Below are 21,698 nucleotides of genomic sequence, written 5' to 3' on the forward strand. Positions count from 1 at the left end.
AGTTTACTCAGAGAAGTCTCACTTCCGTTTCCATCCCTTTTACCCTGTAACTTCTTCCTCTTATAGAAGGAAGCTTTTCTTAGTTCTTACTTTACACATTCAGTTTTAAGCAAAAATGTGTAATACACACATGTAAACATATTCCTATTACAACATGCTTCCCATATTACACGAGGGGTGGCAGGGTACATATATCGTTCTATGCTTTGCTGTTTTTAGGTAAGAATATAATCTTGGTGACCACTACACATTATGCATAAGTTTTTTTCCTCAAAATTATTTCTAACAGTTCCCTAGAATTCCTTTGTGCAGATGTGGTATAGTCCACCCAGTTGATCTTCTCTCGATGGACATTTGGACTATTTCCAATCTCTTGGTACTGCAAGTACTGCCGTGTGGGTTCACCGAGGGCTCCTACAATCAGTAAGTACCATATGCACCTATTAGAGGGTTGGTTAGCCCAAAAAATAAATGCATATGTTTTGAGATACTGCCAAATTTCCTATAGATATCATACCAATTTTCATTCCCAGCAATAAATGAGAAGACCTATTTTCTACAATTTAATCTTCACAATATATTGTCAAACTTTTAGATGTTTTTCAATCATACCGATAAGAAACATCCCTTGATGTTGTTAGATGGATATTTCTTCTGTTTTGTGTGTCTTTTCTTCTGTTAAGGCTCCCTCCCCCTTTATGCACTGTTTGTATTATTTGACTGTTTTACAGGCCATTTTATTCTCTCCAATTTTCAAGAGCTCTTTGTATATTATAATATAGGTTGCAGATACTTTTTCTGTTTTTCCTTTGTGTTTTGACTTTGCTTGCAGTATTTTCTTGATGCAAAGTCTTTAATTTTTTTTTTTGCAGTTGTGTTTATTTTGCATCATAGTTAGGGACGTTTTCCCTTTGTCACTTGTGTTTCTTCTAGTACTTTTGTAACTTCCCCTATTTCTTTTGACACATTTATCACTGGTCTATTTGGAATTATACGACCCTACAGATGGGCTAACATTTGAATTACATTTTAACTTTTATTTCATTGTATCTGTATCTTAATTCCCACTTTTGGATAGTTTTAACTATTGTGATGTCTTAGGATGTGCTTTGTTACCTGGTAGGCAGCCTCCCTCTCGTAGCTTTCTTTTCTCTTGTTTATGAACTGAGGAGTTATCATTCTTCTTGCTCATGTATATCTCATTATTCAATTGATTGTTATTCCTGCTGTGTTTACCTCCATCCCTGGAATGGTGGCCCAGCTTCCCTGTCCTCTGTCAGGATGATGCGGGGGCATCTTCCACTTCTCAGTTCCCAGCAGGATCATAGCCGAATCGCTACACTGTTCCTGTTCTCACTGACACTACTGGCATTGACTTTTCTCCCTGCCTGGTCCCATTTTTCCACTTGCGCCTCCTCCAATCACCTCCCAAGTATATTACAGGTCTACTTTTGGAGAATCCAGACTAAGAAAGAGTCACTGCTGGATTTTGACTTAGTTGTAAAACACACCAACAACACTTTCCAGAGCATGTTGTGTACTATATATTTCAGGTGCACAAGGTGACGTTTTGTTATAAATATGCATAATGGGCTGAGCACCAGTCAAGCTGATCAACATATCCATTTCTTCACATAGTTACCTTTTTCTTAAGGTAGTGAGAATACTTAAGACCTAGTCTTTTAGCAAATTCCAAGGATATAGTCCAGTATTACCTTTGAACTGTACTTCCCGTGTTGAACATCAGATGTGTGCAGCCTCCTAACCCCACATACCTGAAATTTCATGCTCATTTCCAGCAGCCCCCCTCCCCTACCGCCGTGCTAACCACCGTTGTTATTTTCCTGTCTCTGGGAATCAGATGGTGCAGTATTTTCCTTTCTGTATCTGGCTTATTCACTTAATGTCCTCCAGGTTTGTCCACATTGTGTCATATGAGAGAATCTCCTTCTTTTTAAAGGTTGACTGGTATTCCATTGTGTGTGTGTATACACAGAAACAAAATGACAAATTCTTTACCTATTCGTTTGTTGACTGACACTTGAGTTGTCTTACCTGTCTTGGTTATTTTTTTATTTTATTTTATTTTATTTTTTCGGTTCTGGAAGCATTTTATTGTTGCTTCAAGTTTAAGAACTTTTCACCAATGATAGAAAATCAACACTTTCAGATCATCTCCCGCATGGCCCTACTCAGCTTCTGAATCTTTGTTTTTGAAGACATGTCCACGTATTTCTCTCCAATTCGAACAATCATTCCACCCATGATTGCTGGATCCGTCTTAACCTCCAATTTCAATATTTGGTGGAGAGGTGCCATGCACAGTGACCACTACTCTCACTGTCTTGGTTATTATGATTAATGCTGCTGTGTGGACATGGGCATGCAGATATTGCATTTTCTTTCTACGCCCAGGATGGAGATTACTGGATCTCCAGATTACTGGAGATTACTGAGAAATTACTGCAGTATTTCTCAGTCGTTTCGGGTGCTGTTTGATTGGATATGGTGCATACTTAGCCTGTGGACTTTTGTTCCAAGTCAAAAGATTTTTCCCAGTGAAACACAGTGGCAACTTTTCCTAGTTAATAATTAGCAGCAAGTTCTGAAGGATGATTAAATAAAAATTGAATATTCAATGTTTCCAAATAGATTAAATGGGTTACTTTTTTACTTATAAGGTTGAAGAATAATATAAAAACTTGATGTTCCTCAGCCACATTACTTAGTTTTGTGAATGCCATTTCTAAAAAATAAAAGAAAATGAAACAGTTAAAGCTTAGAGATTTTATTTTTTTCTTGTTCTTTTTTACTGAATCCCTCACTCTGCCCACAAAGCCTGAGGATGTAGGTAAGAAATTTACTTGTATATCAGCTAAGGCATGACCAAATAGGCTAATTTTAATTTTTAATTTTGCTTTCTTTCAATTTAATTCTTCAGCTTTTTCTTTTCTCATTATTTTATATAAAATGGTCCCAACTAACCTTTCTAGAATTGGTGTTTGGTGGTCGTGATAGTGAGTCTATAAGCAGAGGCAGCTCTGTGCATCACACCTAGAAACTGGTCAGCGCCCTGTGGCGGGATAGCAAGTGTTGCAGGGAGGTACAATTTGGATTTTAAGTGTTAGTATTTCCTGCAGATGTGGTTACTTTATGGTAATGTTGGAATGATAGGTATGAGTTGGTGTCCAACAGACCTCCCACCCAGACGGCGAACATGGTCAGGGCATGCAGAATACTGTTTCTTGCTTCATCTGTACTCCGGGCACGGTACCCAAAGCCTGGCCAAGGCAGGGTCAACCTGGAGCAAGGAATTACTTTTATTTTTCTTTTTTTCTTCCATCCAAATGGGGAAGCATTTTGAACTTCACCTGTCCAGAGGGGTATCTTCTTGTAATCCCTCTGGCCTAGAAGGAACATCTTCTTATAATTTGAACAAAGGTTCTCTGAGCATGGCAGTGGCTCTGAAGGTGCGGACTGGGTCTGACTCAGTTGATAACCTCCTATGACACCTGCTGGTAATACTGGAGGACCTGAAGACAGCCGTCGTTTCTGAGGTCACTGTCTGTTTCCCATTGTAATAACTGTTCCAAATCCTGTTAATCCTCTTTAATGTCTTTTCTCTCCAGGTTTTCCTTTTCACTGCCATTACTTCTCCCCAAATTCAGATCCCCCTGATTTCTCAGTAGGACAGTTACAAAGATCCATGAGTGAACTTTTAATTTTTTCCTGTCCATCTATTTGACAAATGGTTCCTGTCACTTTCTAATTGTCAGGCACAGCCCCATACCTTAGATTTGTCACTCCCTGACTGTTACTTCTTAGTGTATAGAAATGATCATGTTACTGTCCGGTATGGACAATTTCAGAGACTTTACAGCTTCCAAATGAAGCCCAGACTCCTCAGTTTTATACACGAGACCCCCATAATCTGGACCCAGGCCCTGTGGGTCCCACTGTTGCTGCGGTGACCCACTTTCCCATCAACATTGATTGACTTTCCCTAAATACATCTCCAGATTTTTCACGTTTGTGCTTCACCCACGGCATCCTAACACAGAAAGTCAGGCTCCTCATCTTCCCGCAGGCTACATCCCTACGTCTTTTCATGCTCGGCTGGTCTACCACTCCCCTACCATCCTCTTTGGTTTCTCAACGAGGGATCCTATAGCACTGCTGTCAAATACTTAAGCACATTCTAAACTGGATAACAGTCACGCCCACGGGTCATTTCCACCAGAGAGTGCTTAGGAGCCTGAGGCCCAGTGGAGTGTTTTGGCCCCAGTGATGGTCACCTCAGTGCCCAGCAATTAGGACTCCTTAAGTGCAATCTGTGTGAACACACACAGACGTCCTCTATTTTGTATATGCTTTCGGGGAGGGAATTCATGATCTCATATGAGTCAGGAGACCACCTAGATGTCAGTGTTGGACTAGCCCTGGGAGCCGTGCTGACCACCAGCAAGCCCTCCGTGGCCCTACACTGCCCACCAGCTAATCCTCCTATTACTTCTCTAGTCAAAGAGGACACACATTGAGCAAGGGGAAATGATATTTGTACTTGATGCTTGTATCTAGAGGGCCATAAATTACAAATGTAAAGTCTAGTCAGTTAGGATTCGTTCTAATTAACTAAATTTAATGAATATGTCCCGAGCAAATATCAGTTGTATTGAAGGTCTCCTATTTTTGTCACACGGCTTCTTTTCTTCTTGTTAAATATGCCAGACCCTTTTCTACCCCCAGCGCTCTGCTTCACACTTCATATACTCAAATGCCACGTGTAGCTATATCCTGGAAAAATGTTACAATACCAGGAGACGCAATAACCTCAATATTCTTGCTTTTCAGATGACTTCAAGATTACTCAGAAATTTATAGAGGACAACACTGCATTCATGTGAGTTGTACCAAACCCTTTTTGATAAGGTTTGTTATAATCTTATCTGATACATTTTGGAAAAGTTAACGTTCCCCCAAAGTAATTTAAATTAAATTGGGCTGTGCCTGTGGCTCCAAGGAGTAGGGCACTGGCCCCATATACCAGAGGTGGCAGATTCAAACACAGCCCCGACCAAAAACTGCAAAGAAAAAAAAATAAGTAGAAACCATATCAAAAAGTAAATATAACATTAATTAAATATTTGGTGAGGCAATTAAATCATTTAAAAGTTGTAAAATTTGCAGCCTTCATATTTAGTTAAGTTCCTGAGGATAGTTGGGAGGCTGTTAAGAGTTTGGGGGACATAAATGGAATTTCTGCCAATGATCTGTGTGTACCGTGTGGACTGTTGCAGCACCATTATCACCTTTGCTCAGTACGTTCAGGAAGCCACCTTCGAAGATGTGGAGATGCTGGTAAAAGACATGGTCAACTACAAGGACAGATGTGTGGCTAACAGGACACGCCCAGAGTGCTTCAGATTGCCTGTGAGTAAACTGCTTATGTTTCTTAAACACATAAGACTGAGAGAGAATTTAGGGCTTATGGTCTGTGCTATCATTTTTATTTTGCTTAATTTCAGTATTTAGGAATGGTACTTTCCTCAGGAGAGATAATAATTCTATATTACGATGCACAGAAATGGCCTATGTTCTTGCAACATGTATGCCTATGCCTTATGTATGCAGTACACCATGTGTATACGGGCAGAGGAGGAAGCCACTAAGTATCATACAGAGACACCCACCACAGCCACCTCTCTCAGTATATCCTCTCGTCACACCTTCCTTTCTGGGTCTCCTCCAAGTAGAGTCTCTATCTGCATCTCTAGGAAACTACTATTAAATTCTGCTTCTAAACACTTCACCAGTACATTAACATACAGATGGATCCTCGCCTCGGGAGGTGGAGAGAAAAGCCAAACTGGAAAGGAAACGCAGGAGGCAGGGAAAGAGCGTTAGAGAGGTTCAGGGGTCTTGTGATAGGCAGAGAAAAGTTTCCAGCACGGGGAAGGAGGGGATGGTGTGGGCAAGGTTGCCCTGCAGGCAATAGTGGGAAAAGGGTCACCTCTTACCAAAGGGTAATAGTGATGGCTTATTGTGCTCTCTGTGTTTTCCACTGGTAGAGAATACCATGACTGAAATTGCCCCTTTCCCCTCTATTGTCCAGAATAATGTTTTACAGGAAAAAATATGTGCTATGAAGGGGCTGCCACAAAAGTACAATTTTTCACAGTGCTGTGGTAACGTTGACTTTGAAAGGAGAATGTGTTTCTTCCTTAACAAGAAAGCTGATGTAGGATTTCTGCCTCCTTTCCCTACTCTGGATCCTGAAGAGAAATGCCAGGATTTCAAGAAGAGCTCGGAATCTTTTCTAAATCAGTAAGTTTAACCTTAGTAGAAAAATGGTTTGACTCAGCAGTTTTCAACCTTCCTAATGCTGCGACCCCTTAATACAGTTCCTCATGTTGTGGTGACCCCCAACCATGAAATTATAAATACAATTTTTATAATTTTATAATAACTTTAAATTATTTTTCTATTATAAAATATAATAATAACCATGAAAAATAATAACCATGAAATTACAAATACAATTTTTATAATTTAATAAATATTTTAAATTATTTTATAATAATTTCGTGGTTGGGAGTCACCACAACCTGAGGAACTGTATTAAAGGGTCGCGGCATTAGGAAGGTTGAGAACCAGTGGTTTAATAAGAATTACTCTTAGGCTAAATACCTACCTACCTTACAGGAGCGCGGCTGGGTTCACTGATGAATTCATTCTTTAACTCATTCACATATTGTGTGTCAGAGTCCGTCCTCAGGGTTGGGGATACTAATGTGAATAAGATACGGACCCTACTTTAAGACCCTAATATCAAAGGAACGTATCTTCTAATGTGGTAAGTTCTAGAGCCCAGGTGTGCGCAGGGTGTTAAATCGCTAGGAGGCACCGTGGAGGGAATAATACCTTCTTCCCAAGGGGGAGTTGCAGCTTTTACCTCTAGCAGACAACACATTAATGGGTGTTTAGCAAAAAAAAAAAACCTGTTTTTAATAGTATGGCCATCGCAGAAGCAGAGACTTCTGGAAAGCTGGTGTGCTCGTGGAAACTGAAATCACAAGTTGACTTGAACATGAGTACATGTGAGCTCCGAGCTCAGAGGGCGCAGGTGGGGCGTGCACACATAGCCGTTCTCTGAACGTGGAAGGGAGACCAGCGGCCACCTGGGAGGGAGGAGGCTGGACCCAGCTCCGCGCTGGGGGTGGTGTCCCAGTGTCCCTTCACTCTGGAGTCAGCTACTTCAGCCGTGAGGCCTTGAAGGGACCGGGGGCCATGCTGCCTTCCGCTGGCATTTTTTGTGATGGGAAACTGCCTTCCTCCACTCAATTTTGCAACCTGATCTCATTTCCTTTTGTCATTTTGTTCCCTTCCCCCTTTCCCTCCCTTCCCTTCTCTGGTCTTCCTTTTCTCGTCTTCTCTATCTTTCATTTTTAACTCTTTTACAGCTACGTGTATGAAGTTGCCAGGAGGAACCCCTTTGTCTTTGGCCCCACGCTTCTCAGTGTGGCCGCTCGCTTTGCAGAGGTAGCTGGAGCCTGCTGTGAAGAGCAGCGCACGGTCGGCTGCTTTCAAAGGAGGGTGGGTACCGCGCCCATGTCCCCGGAGAGCCCAGTCACCCACACCAAGGGCCAGACCTGCCTAGGGCTTCGTCCCTGCCCCTGACTTGCCCTTGTCACACTCACTGATTTTCATCGCGTTAACCACCAGCTGCTGATCTAAGTAGTCTCTTTCCCTGAGACTCTGGAACACAGCCCCTCATTTCCAGGGTTTCTCTCTTAGTTTTTTTTTTTTTTTTTTTTAATGGGGAAGAAGTCCTAGTGAGTGAATACCCAGGATGAAAGATATTTTATCTTCTATTTCCAACACACGTTCTTTTGACTCCCCTACAATAGATCATCTCAGTAGAGATGGCCGAGCTCACGGCACTTTGCCCAGCAGGGGGCATCCTGCACCTTCCCGGATCATCTCAGTAGAGATGGCCGAGCTCACGGCACTCTGCCCAGCAGGGGGCATCCTGGCGCCTTCCCGGATCATCTCAGTAGAGATGGCCAAGCTCACCGCACTCTGTCCAGCAGGGGGCATCCCGGCGCCTTCTGGGATCATCTCAGTAGAGATGGCCAAGCTCACCGCACTCTGTCCAGCAGGGGGCATCCCAGGGCCTTCCCGGATCATCTCAGTAGAGATGGCCGAGCTCACCGCACTCTGCCCAGCAGGGGGCATCCCGCGCCTTCCCGGATCATCTCAGTAGAGATGGCCGAGCTCACGGCACTTTGCCCAGCAGGGGGCATCCCGCGCCTTCCCGGATCATCTCAGTAGAGATGGCCGAGCTCACGGCACTCTGTCCAGCAGGGGGCATCCTGGCGCCTTCCCGGATCATCTCTGTAGAGATGGCCGAGCTCACCGCACTCTGTCCAGCAGGGAGCATCCTGGCGCCTTCCCGGATCATCTCAGTAGAGATGGCCGAGCTCACCGCACTCTGCCCAGCAGGGGGCATCCCAGGGCCTTCCCGGATCATCTCAGTAGAGATGGAGGAGCTCATGGCACTCTGTCCAGCAGGGGGCATCCTGGTGCCTTCCCGGATCATCTCTGTAGAGATGGCCGAGCTCACCGCACTCTGCCCAGCAGGGGGCATCCCACGCCTTCCTGCAGGTACAACTCAGCCATCAGGAAGGCTTAGCTGGCCTCAACTTGGTCATGTGCCACAAATGCGTATTTCTTTTCACATATAATGTTACTAAAATAAAACTTTCATAGATTTTTCTCTTTGAACAAGCTTTGTAATAGTTTGACTTATAGTTTTAAAATAAGAGAAGAGTGAAGTTTTACTCTAGTTTCAAGAGAATTTTTTCTCTCTTCTTTAGGCAGCACCTGTCATACAATATTTAAGAGCATTTTCTGCTTATCAAAAGAATGTCTGTGGTGCACTTTTGAAATTTGGGCCCAAAGTCTTAAACTTGATGTGAGTTTTATACGTGTGTCTCGTCTCTGGTCGCCTTCCTTTCTGTGTCCTGTTTGTGTTAAACAGTCAATGAATTTCTATGCAGACTCTTCCCTGTGTCCCAGGGAACTAGGCAGGTCTGAGCCCACATGAACAGCTCAGAACTTGTCAGGTGAGACAAGGCTTGGGAGGTGGGAGACGCCGGAGAGAAAAGCAGCTGCTTCTGAGACATATTTTGGTTAATTGGAAATCTGACCTGGTATGGGTGTTCCTAGTGAGGGGTATAAGACCCCTCTGTGCTTTAGACCTGACTTATCCATTCATCTTTGACCTTATGGTCAGGAGACCACCTCGCAAGGATAAATTTTATCTCTGGTGTTCACCCTGACCCATTAGTCAGGGTGCTAGAGCAATGTTTTGAGAGAACTGTTGACGTTTGAAGTGGGTTGGCAGGAAAGAGTTCTGTGATGGATTCTATGCCTTTCATGGCTCACAGTAGGAAATGGTGGCCCTTCCACAACACAGCTTGCTATAATGAAGCTTTTTTTTTTTTGCTCATATCAGGATCCTGGGTGAGGGGCTAAAAATATCAGCCTAACATTTTCAAAGTGATCTTGCGGGCTGTCAATATACTATCAGCTGTTTAACAAAGATGTTTATAAAAACCAAGGGTACCAGTGGTTTCGGAGATATTTATACTGTATTAACAAAGGACTCCCGCCCTTTTTACTTGCTGATAAAATTATCTTAGTGGTTTTTCTATTATTTTTCCAGAAACATTGCTATACTCAGTCAAAAATTTCCCAAGATTGGATTTCAGGAACTTTCCTCCCTCATAGAAGATATTTCTTCCAAGTATGATGCCTGCTGTGAAGGGGACGTTGTGCAGTGTATCCGCAGCATGGTAAATGTTCTCAGAACCAAGTAAAAATCATGATTTTTGGTAACCATTGTTTACTCTGAAGTTGCCCTAATGTGTGGTTACTTTGCTATGCTGAAATTGGAATGTTAATAAATTATTAAATCATAACTTAAAATTTAAAATTTTTACAAATAAACCCAAATAAAATTTTGGGTTTTTAATACACAGAATTTTAATTTAATTTAATTTAATTTTATCCTTTCAATAGTATTCCAGCCTTCCCCAGATATGCATAGAGTTTTTAAAGATTAGTCAGCAGAGATTATATCTTATATAGCTAAATGTCTTGATGCAAAACTTCAGGAATTTAGAATTTTTGAAAACCCATTAGTCCAGACTGAAGTTTTCTTTTCCATTACAAATTCTTGTTTAGAAATGTTAGATGTTGGGCAGTGCCTGTGGCTCAAAGGAGTAGGGCACCAGCCCCATATGCCGGAGGTGGTGGGTTCAAACCCAGCCCTGGCCAAAAACTGAAAAAAAAAAAAGAAAGAAATGTTAACAGTAAAGCTCAGGGGACGATTTGCTGTCACTCTGTTTCTAGAAACTGCTTCTCTGAGCTTCCTTGAGCTATTTAGGTAGTCTTCCCAAGTTGGTAGGTGCAGTGATTTTTAAATCTTCCTTCCTTCCTTCCTTCCTTCCTCCCTCCCTCCCTCCTTCTTTCCTTCCTTCCTTCTCTCCCTGCTTCCCTTCCTTCTTTTTTTCCCCTACTTCCATCATTCCCTCCTTCCTTCCTTTCTAATTGACAATTAAACATTGTGTATTCTTATGCTGTACAATGTGGTACTCTGATATATACATACACACATTTGTACACATGTATATATGTGCCCACACATCACAGAATGTCTAAACCAAGCTATTCAACATAGACATCACCTCACATATTTCTTTCTTTCTTTTGGGAGGAGAACACTTCAAAACTCCTTTAGCAGTTTTGAAATACTCCATACATTGGTGTGAGCTGTGGTCACTATGATGACTGTGAAGTACCATAGATCCCTTGAATTTATTCCTCCTGTCTGAAATTTTGAGCCCTTTGGGCAACACTTACCTAATTCCCCCATTCCCCATGCTCTAGTAACCTCTAGAGTGATTGTATAAGGGAATATGTTGGTGAATATACGTCTGGCATGGTAGAAATTGTTCATGCACTCAAAGGAAATACAATTTTATTAGAAAGATCCTGATAGCTTCTTAGTTGAAATCAGGCTTTATCTTAGTAACTTGTAATTGGTTTAACTGTTTTAGGCTCTTGGTGAAGACAGTATGTTAACTAAATAACTTGAATTTTAGAGTATTAAGAAACGTCCATTTTATTTCAAGCAATGGACAACAGATGTACCCAAGAATTTTTCCCCTAAGTGTCCCCAGTTAAAGCAACTTCACTTGTGATTTATTTTTATATTGTTAGATTGTTTATGGGAATGTGGGTTTTATAATCTTAAATCTAATGTATTGAATTATAATAAAACTGTAGATTTCCTACGAGGTTTGAACCTCAGAGGAAGGGATCACATTATATCTCAAATTTCCTTTTCTTTAATGCCTTTATGGAGAAATAGGAGGAAGTGAATTAATTGAAAGTAGAGGTAAATTCTCAGAGATGTCCTGCTGAGGACAACAGTGGCCCCAGGTGAGATGTGGGTGTCTTTGTTAGGACGGGCTCCCTGGTCCCACGTGGTGTGCTGGAACACAGTGCCAACGTCCCTCCACTTCCACCACCCTGAGCTTCCTCCCATTCCTCACTCTCAGTGTTCACAGGAAGATTCCGGTCAGTGGGAAGGGCTGGAAGGAGCTTAGCTCAGTTCAAGCCGGGCTGGAACAGAGAGGAGGAATGGGCAGCTCGCTCTGGGGAGTCTGGAAAGGGACCAGGAGCCTTTTGGTTTTTCAAAAATTATCCAACTAACATGTAAATAAGATAACCTCCTCCTCCCTCTAATTCCCAAACTTTGTCAGTAGAGATTGGAATTGCGGTGAGGGCAGGGATGGGGCCAGAGTCAGGTTCTCTATTTTGTACCTTGTTTGGTGACTTGGACAGCTTCCAATTAAGATACCCACAGGAAGAGGCCACGAGTGTAATAGCTTCTTATATTTGAGAAATTGTCATCTGTAGTGGTCTGTTCATTCTCCATCCTTTATTCACTTATTAAATATGCATCAGGTTGTTGCTATATGCATGGCGATGTAGTTCCAGGCCAGGAGAGGAGATGAGGATTATACATACTACAGTAACATGTCTCTGGGGGCCTCCCCGGAAAGCACAGGTGGACTTTTATGGAAAAAAGACTCCATTTAGAATACAGAATACCGATATACCAGAGTAGGAGGAATAAAGTATTCAAAAGATTAATACCTAACAACAAATGTAAATTTATATAGAACCATTTGTCATATTTACGTCATCTGATAAAGATTGCATTAATGTAAAACTTCTCAACTATCGAGTGAAAACAAAATGTAAATGAGTGTTATTTGTATTATATTAGCAGATGAAGTGATCCCAGACGTTATGCTCATGACTGGTTTTCCATGCCACCATTCCATTATGAAACAAAACCCAGCCCCGAAGACACCTTGGGCATAAAATCATTCTCATTCTCATTTGGCACAGAGCAAGGTGATGAACCACATTTGTTCAAAACAAGAATCCATTTCCAGCAAAATCAAAGAGTGCTGTGAAAAGGAAATCCTGGAGCGTGGAGAATGCATAATCAACTCAAACAAGGATGACAGACCAAAGGATTTGTCACCAGGAGAAGCGAAATTCACTGACAGTGAGAATGTCTGTCAAGGACGAGATGCTGACCCGGACAACTTCTTTGCTGAGTAATATCCTTCTTTATTGAAATTTATAAGATTTGACCTATGTTGGCTAATTTGGGTGGAGTGATGTGGACCCATTATTTCACTGGGTATCTTATAATTTCTAAAATCATGGCCATGGACTACAGTGTTTTCCCATAGTTTTAAGAACGAAACAACTGTGGCATTAAAGCAATGGCTAACATTTATGGAGTACTTGACATGTGCCTGGCACCAGGCAGATTATCTATTCTTTTTAAAAAAAACATATTATTAAGTCATATACACATAGATCATGAATACATTTATGCATATGTGGGGTACAGTGTGTTTATTTTTTTATACAATCTGACATGCTTACATCAAACCAATCAACATAGCTTTCGCCTCATTTACTTGATTATTGTGTTAAGACATTTAAGTTCTACACTTGACAGATTTGACTTGTACCCTTGCAATATGCTCTATAGGTGTGATCCTATCTTTCATAAGAAAGTATAAGTAAATATAAGTTGGTTTCATAGAAGTACTCAGTACATTGGATACTTTTCCCTCCATTCTTGAGATACTTTACTCAGGAGAATATGTTCTAGGTCCTTCCATGTAAACATAAAACTGGTAAAGTCTTCATCTTTTTTAAGGCTGCATAGTATTCCATAGTATACATATAACACAATTTATTATTCCATTCATGGGTCAATGGGCACTTGGGTTTCTTCCATGACTTGGCTATTACGAATTGAGCTGCAATGAATAATCCAGTGCAAATATCTTTTTTGCAAAGTGATTTTTGGTCTTTTGGATATACTCCTAGTAGAGGAATTGCAGGATCCAAGGGCAGGTCAATTTTTAGATCCCGGAGTGTTCTCCATACTTTTTTCCAAAAAGAACATATTAGTTTGCATTCCCATCAGCAGTGCAGAAGTGTTCCCTTTTCTTCACATCCATGCTAACAACTGTAGTTTTGGGATTTTGTGATGTGGGCTACTCTTACTGGAGTTAGATGGTATCTCAAAGTGGTTTTGATTTGCATTTCTCTGATGTTTAAAGATGATGAACATTTTTTCATGTGTCTGTAGACCATGAACCTGTCTTCTTCAGAGAACCTTCTGTTCAGCTCTCTTGCCCATAGTGAAATGGGATCACTTGTTCTTTTCTTATTAATAAGTTTGAGTTCTCTGTGGATTCTGGTTATCAGACCTTTGTCAGAAATGTAACCTGCAAATATCCTCTCCCATTCTGAGGTCAGTCCACTTGGCTTTACTTACTGTGTTCTTGGCAGTGCAAAAGCGTTTTAGTTTGATCAGATCCCAGTAATGTATTTTTGGTATTGCTTCAATTGCTCTGGGGGTCTTCTTCATAAAGTTTTCTCCCAGGCCAATTTCTTCAAGTGTTTCCCCTGTACTCTTTTGAAGAATCTTTATGGTTTCATATCTTAGGTTTAAGTATTTTATCCAGTGACAGTCAATTTTTTGTTAAAGGTGAAAGGTGTGGGTCCAGTTTCAGTCTTCTACAAGTCACCAGCCAATTCACCTAGCACCATTTGTTAAATAGGGAGTCTTTCCCCAAATTTATGTTTCTGCTAGGCTTATCGAAGCTCAAATGATGATAAGTGTCTGGATTCATCTCTTGGTTCTCAATTCTGTTCCATACATCTACCTCTCTATTTTTGTGCTAATACTATGCTGTTTTGATCACTATAGATTTATAGTATAGTCTGAAGTCTGGTAGCATGATTCCACCTGATTTGTTTTTGTTTCTGAGTAGTGTCTTGGCTATTTGATGTTTTTTCTATTCCCATATAAAATGAAGAACTAGTTTTTCCAGATTTTTAAAGTATGACAGAGGTGCTTTAATTGAGATTGCATTAAATCTGTATATTGCTTTGGGTAGTATGGACATTTTAACAATGTTGATTCTTCCCAGCCATGAGCATGGTATGTTTTTCCATTTGTTAATGTCTTCAGCTATTTCTTTTCTCAGAGTTTCATAGTTCTCTTTATAGAGATCTTTCACATCCTTTGTTAGGTACACTTCCAGATATTTCATTTTCTTTGGCACTAGTGTAAAGGGAATAGAGTCCATGACTGGTTTTTCACCTTGACTACTGTTGGTATATATGAATGCTACTGATTTGTGAGTATTGATTTTGTAGCCTGAGATGCTGCTGTATTCCTTGATCACTTCTAAGAGTTTTGTGGTTGATTCCATGGGGTTTTCCAGGTATACCATCATATCTGCAAAAAGTGAAAGTTGGATCTCCTCTCACCCTATGTGGATACTCTTGATTGCCTTCTCTTCCTGATTGCAATGGCTAAGACTTCCATTACTATGTTAAAAAGCAATGGAGATAGTGGACAATCTTGCCTGGTTCCTGATCTGAAGGGAAATGTTTTCAATTTTACTCCATTCAATATAATATTGGCTATAGGTTTGCTGTGGATGGCCTCTATCAGTTTAAGAAATGTCCCTTCTATACCTATTTTCTTAAGTGTTCTGATCATAAAGGGATGCTGGATATTATCAAAAGCTTTTTCTGCATCAGGTTATCTATTCTAATTCTCACAGAAACCTTGTAAAACAAGTCCAATTTTCCCTACCTTTTCTGATGAACAAGATATAATGAAGTGACTTGTTCAAGATTCACAGCTAAAAAATGACAGAGTAAGAATTTGACTCCAGGAGGTCTGGCCCATGAGACTGCAGGCAGTGGTCATGCTGTGTCACCTCACAGCAGTTATGGGGAAGACTCGTGTATTTGAAATCACAGGAACTGGAATGGAGTCCAAATTGAGTCACTTGGACAAATTAGCTTTTCTGTGCTTTATATTGTCATATGTAAAATTCATATGAAACCATCAATTTATTCACTTAAGAATAGTCATTCATTCATTCATTTCTTGGTAGTGAAATATAATTCAGGGACTTTACCAGATTTCAACCTCCAGGAAACCTTCTCTATAGGGAGTGTGATGTGGGAAGAGACAGACATATAAATAAATAAATGCAAAAAGAGTTTCTCTTCTTTCTGGTAGCACTATGTTCCACACAATGTGGGGGACAGAGAAAGTAGGGTTTCCTTGTGGCTGGGACCCTAGAAAGGCTTGATAGGGAGGAGGTACTTGAAGAATTGTTGGTGATGTAGACAGATGAGGCAGAGCATGGGCAGAGTGTCACACAACTTGGTATCTGTATGCCGCTGGCTGAGGCAGTGCGGAGGGCAGGGGGGTGGATCCTGCAGCCCTGCGATGGGGTTCAATGGAATGGTTTTTACTGAAGAATAAACAAGGACAAATCACATTTATTTTTTAGAAACTTGATCTGTAATGAATCCCAGTTTGGTGCTTAGATGACTGGACTGGTAGTTTTCCTCTCCAATGAGATGGACGTATAGATGAACAAGCAGATTTTGTGGGAAAGAGAATATATTTAGGTCTAAGGTGATTGTGAGGTGTAGGTAGGACAACTAATTGGGACTATCAGGGGACTGTTTTAAATGTGAACTTGGTGTGACAGGAGGTCTGAGTTGAGGATAACTGAGTAGAATAATGACTAATATTTATTGAATACTTACTCAATTTTAAGTGCTTCTTATCTACTAACCAACTGAATTTTCAGAGGTGCCCTTTAAGGTTAGTATAACTTTAATCTCACTGCTTGAAATTGGTCTGTTCAGAAGCTCTATGTCTTCCTGACTAAGTCTAGGGAGAGGGTGTGATTCCAAATATTGATCCATTTCCTTCACATTGTCAAATTTCTGGGCATAGAGTTTCTGGTAGTATTCAGAGATGATCTCTTGTATCTCTGTGTGATCAGTTGTTATTTCCCCTTTATCATTTCTGATTGAGGTTACTAGAGATTTTACTTTTCTATTTCTAGTTAGTCTGGCCAATGGTTTATTTTATTTATTTTTTCAAAAAACCAACTCCTTGTTCAATTAATTTTCTGAATGATTCTTTTGTTTTCAATTTCATTGATCTCTGATTTGATTTTGGATATTTCTTTTCTTCTACTGAGTTTAGGATTAGATTGTTCTTCTTTTTCCAAGTCTATAAGATGGCTTGTGAGTTTTTTGATGCGCTCTCTTTCTGTTTTTCGAATGTAGGCATCTAAGGCGATAAATTTTCCTCTCAAAACTGCTTTTGCAGTATCCCACAGGTTTTGGTAGCTTGTGTCTTCATTGTTGTTATGCTCAAGGAAGTTAATGATTTCCTGTTTTATTTCTTCCTGCACCCATCTGTTATTCAACAGAAAACTGTTTAATTTCCATGCCTTTGTGTGTGGGGTCGAACGTTTTTGTTAGAGTTGAGTTCCACCTTTAGTGTGTTATGGTCTGAGAAGATACAAGGTAAAATTTCAATTCTTTTTATTCTGTTGATAAAAAAAATGCCCTGGTCCAGATGGCTTCACACCAGAATTCTATCAAACCTTCAAGGAAGGGCTTATTCCTGTACTGCAGAAATTATTCCAAAAAATTGAGGAAGAAGGAATCTTCCCCAACATATTCTATAAAGCAAACATCACCCTGATACCAAAACCAGGAAAAGACCCAACCAAAAAGGAGAATTTCAGACCAATCTCACTCATGAATATAGATGCAAAAATTCTCAACCAAATCCTAGCCAATAGATTACAGCTTATCATCAAAAAAGTCATACATCATGATCAAGTAGATTTCATCCCAGGGATACAAGGGTGGTTTAACATATGCAAGTCCATAAACATTATCCACTATATTAACAGAGGCAAAAATAAAGATCACATGATCCTCTCAAAAGATGCAGAAAAAGCATTTGATAAAATCCAGCATCCTTTTCTAATTAGAACACTGAAGAGTATAGGCATAGGTGGCACATTTCTAAAACTGATTGAAGCTATCTATGACAAACCCACAGCTAATATTTTACTAGTAAATGGAGTAAAACTGAAAGCTTTTCCTCTTAAAACTGGAGCGAGACAAGGTTGTCCTCTGTCACCTTTACTATCAATATAGTGCTGGAAATTCTAGCCAATACAATTAGGCAAGACAAGGAAATCAAGGGAATCCAAATGGGAGCAGAGGAGGTCAAACTCTCCCTCTTTGCTGACAACATGATCCTATACTTAGAGAATCCCAAAGACTCAACCACAAGACTCCTAGAAGTCATCAAAAAATACAGTAATGTTTTAGGATATAAAATCAATGTCCACAAATCAGTAGCCTTTGTATACGCCAATAACAGTGAAGATGAGAAGCTAATTAAGGACACAACTCCCTTCACCATAGTTTCAAAGAAAATGAAATACCTAGGAATATACCTAACGAAGGAGGTGAAGGACCTCTGTAAAGAAAATTATGAAATCCTCAGAAAGGAAATAGCAGAGGATATTAACAAATGGAAGAACACACCATGCTCATGGATGGGAAGAATCAACATTGTTAAAATGTCTATACTTCCCAAAATGTCTATACTTCCCAAAGCAATCTACCTATTCAATGCCATTCCTATCAAAATACCAACATCGTACTTTCAAGATTTAGAAAAAATGATTCTGCGTTTTGTATGGAACCAGAAAAACCCCCGTATAGCTAAGGCAGTTCTTAGCAATAAAAATAAAGCTGGGGCATCAGCATACCAGATTTTAGTCTGTACTACAAAGCCATAGTGGTCAAGACAGCATGGTACTGGCACAAAAATAGAGACATAGACACTTGGAATTGAATAGAAAACCAGGAAATGAAACTAACATCTTACAACCACCTAATCTTCGATAAACTAAACAAGAACATACCTTGGGGGAAAGACTCCCTACTCGATAAATGGTGTTGGGAGAACTGGATGTCTACATGTAAAAGACTGAAACTGCACCCACACATTTCCCCACTCACAAAAATTGATTCAAGATGGATAAAGGACTAAATTTAAGGCACGAAACAATAAAAATCCTCAAAGAAAGCATAGGAGAAACACTGGAAGATATTGGCCTGGAGAAAGACTTCATGAAGAAGACTGCCATGGCAATTGCAACAACAACAAAAATAAACAAATGGGATTTCATTAAACTGAAAAGCTTCTGCACAGCTAAGGAGACAACAACCAAAGCAAAGAGACAACCTACACAATGGGAAAGGATATTTGCATATTTTGAATCAGACAAAAGCTTGATAACTAGGATCTATAAAGAACTCAAATTAATCCACATGAAAAAAGCCAACAATCCCATATATCAATGGGCAAGAGACATGAATAGAACCTTTTCTAAAGAAGACAGACGAATGGCTAACAAACATATGAAAAAATGTTCATCATCCCTATATATTAGAGAAATGCAAATCAAAGCAACCCTAAGATATAATCTAACCCCGGTGAGAATGGCCCACATCACAAAATCTCAAAACTGCAGATGCTGGCGTGGATGTGGAGAGAAGGGAATATACTTTTACACTGCTGGTGGGACTGCAAACTAGTACAACCTTTCTGGAAGGAAGTATGGAGAAACCTCAAAGCACTCAAGCTAGACCTCCCATTTGATCTGGCAATCCCATTACTGGGCATCTACCCAGAAGGAAAAAAATCCTTTTATCATAAGGGCACTTGTACTAGACTGTTTATTGCAGCTCAATTTACAATCGCCAAAATGTGGAAACAGCCTAAATGCCTACCAACCCAGGAATGGATTAACAAGCTGTGGTATATGTATACCATGGAATACTATTCAGCTATTAAAAAAAATGGAGACTTTACATCCTTCGTATTAACCTGGATGGAAGTGGAAGACATTATTCTTAGTAAAGCATCCAAGAATGGAGAAGCATGAATCCTATGTACTCAATTTTGATATGAGGACGATTAATGACAATTAAGGTTATGGGGTGGGGAAGGAAAAGCAGAGAGAGGGAAGGAGGGAGGGGGGTTGGGCCTTGGTGTGTTCCACACCTTCTGGGAGCAAGACATGATTGCAAGAGGGACTTTACCTAACAAATGCAATCAGTGTAACCTGGCTTATTGTACCCTCAATGAATCCCCAACAATAAAAAAAAAAAAATTATTTGTGAGAAAAAAAAACAAAAACGGTTAGTATAACTTTTTGATCCTGATTTTACAGGTGACAAGACAGGCACAGAGAGAGGTTCAGTAACTTGCCCTAAAGCTGCACACCTTACATGTGGCAGAGCCAAGGTTCAAATCCAGGCAGTGTGGCTCCAGCTCCTGGTCTCATAACCACTGTGCTCCATTGCACTTGCAGGTTGTGTATATTAGATCAAATTCATCTAAACAGAATGATAGATTGTGCCTGACGTGTGTGCTCCTTAAACAGAGGCCACTTTGTCACCATCATCTGCACTTCTATCTGCACTGTCGTCCCCATCACAACATAGACAGTATTTGAGGCCCAGGGAGACCAGCAGGGGGTATGCCGAGTGTGACGGAGTTGTAAAGTGCAGGTTTTCCGCATGTAAACATCTGTGTAAGGCTTCAATGGACTCCCCAGCCTAGTATAGGCTCCCAGGGTTTTTTGATTGCAACATGTTGGGGAGGCATTTTTATGTGTGTTTTTACTTTTTCCTGGGAAGAACCACATGACTTATGTCAAATATTAAGGGGAGCCCTGAGTCTCTGAAGGTTAAGCACTGCTGCTTTAGAGTGTGTGAATATATCCCACAAGTGGACTGAGAAGGCAGATGGGGAGTTGGTGAGATGGTGTCAGGAAAACCAAAATTCATTAAGAAAATCAAAGGCTGGAAAAAAAAGAGTAGGGGAGGGATGAAAAGAGTTACCTTGTCATTAAAAACTTTTATCAAGTTTTGCTCTCATAAAACATGGGATATCTTAACTGACTGTGAATGAACAGGTGAGATTCCTTTATGGAGAAGATTATACAAATAACATAACCAAGGTCCTTTGAGAAGACATCTCTCTCTTGAGAAAAGAGTCAACCAGTATAGAAAAGAATGGAGTAGGCAGCCCCGGGACCAGGGGCAAATCAAACTTTTATGTTCCCTTCCTAGCGGGGTGCTCCTCCGGGCTGTGGCTTGGTTTCCTCGTGTATGGCAGGGTTTGCCATGAGGACTAAGTGAGCCGTGATGATAAAGTGTCTGTGCAGAGCAGGAAGTATACGGCCTGTCTGTCCCTCTCACACTCAAAGCTTGTCCTGTGCCTACCGCCTGCCTAGAGAGGGCTCAGTAAGTGTTAGCTTCACTTTTTCCTGCTATCTCCCCAAATCATGCTCACCTAGACTTGGAAGCTTCTGACTGGGACCACAGAAAGCACTGCTGATGACTCGGAGCTGAAGGGATGAAACTCCTGTACGTGGCAGGTGGCAAGACAGAGTGATAGGCCAAGGGGGCTCCAGGCTCTGGCCAGGACTGAACAGGGAGCGAGATGCAAGCCCTATTCCCAGAGTCCCACGTGGAAGTTCAAATGCATTGAGGGACACAGTTATACTCAATAGACACGTTATTTCCTAAGTACTAAGAAGACAATGTATGACTTCCAATGCTTTGCAAACCAGAGGAGGGACTTAGCATTTGAAAGAAAACTCAGTATTGGAAGATTTGACTAGATTACAAGATAGTAGGTTTTGGTGTTTTCCTTTTTTTCTAAGTTCTAGTATGCAAAGTATTTTTACATGTTTCAGGTTCACTTATGAATACGCAAGGAATCACCCAGGCCTGTCTATCCCAGAGATTCTAAGAATCACCCACGTGTACAAGGCCCTCCTGAGCAACTGCTGTCACATGGAGAACCCTCCAGACTGCTACCGGCATGCGGTAGGTCCCATCGGTGTGGGGGTTAGAGGGCCAGAAAATGAGAAAAGAACAACAACAACAAAACACTTAGAAATGAATATCAGAGTTTAATTCTGTCTAGGGAGTAGAAAACAATCACTCAGAGGATACTGTGGCCAGTCTGGCTGACCCATAGTGATTTCAACAACTAAGCCAGTGTGTTGATTCAAAAGCTCTTCCCATTAAACATTTTATATGCTTTTAATTTATGTCCTTTGCATTTTATTGAGCCATGTTAAATTTTTGTATGA

General features: G+C 40.7%; 1 protein-coding gene across 1 annotated transcript in view; it reads left to right on the forward strand.

Moving 5' to 3' along the window:
* The first annotated feature begins 2,696 nt into the window (after window positions 1–2,696).
* The window catches only part of AFM (afamin), a 28,310-nt gene continuing 9,308 nt past the window's right edge, over window positions 2,697–21,698 (forward strand). The window contains exons 1-9 of the mRNA XM_053581624.1: window positions 2,697–2,851; window positions 4,852–4,900; window positions 5,298–5,430; window positions 6,113–6,324; window positions 7,461–7,593; window positions 8,877–8,974; window positions 9,728–9,857; window positions 12,487–12,701; window positions 21,297–21,429. Of these exons, the coding sequence (XP_053437599.1) occupies window positions 2,764–2,851; window positions 4,852–4,900; window positions 5,298–5,430; window positions 6,113–6,324; window positions 7,461–7,593; window positions 8,877–8,974; window positions 9,728–9,857; window positions 12,487–12,701; window positions 21,297–21,429 (1,191 nt within the window). The 5' untranslated portion in view covers window positions 2,697–2,763. The remainder of the gene's footprint in view (window positions 2,852–4,851; window positions 4,901–5,297; window positions 5,431–6,112; window positions 6,325–7,460; window positions 7,594–8,876; window positions 8,975–9,727; window positions 9,858–12,486; window positions 12,702–21,296; window positions 21,430–21,698) is intronic.

The sequence above is a fragment of the Nycticebus coucang genome, chromosome 1 (assembly GCF_027406575.1).
Source record: "Nycticebus coucang isolate mNycCou1 chromosome 1, mNycCou1.pri, whole genome shotgun sequence".
Taxonomy (NCBI): Eukaryota; Metazoa; Chordata; class Mammalia; order Primates; family Lorisidae; genus Nycticebus; species Nycticebus coucang.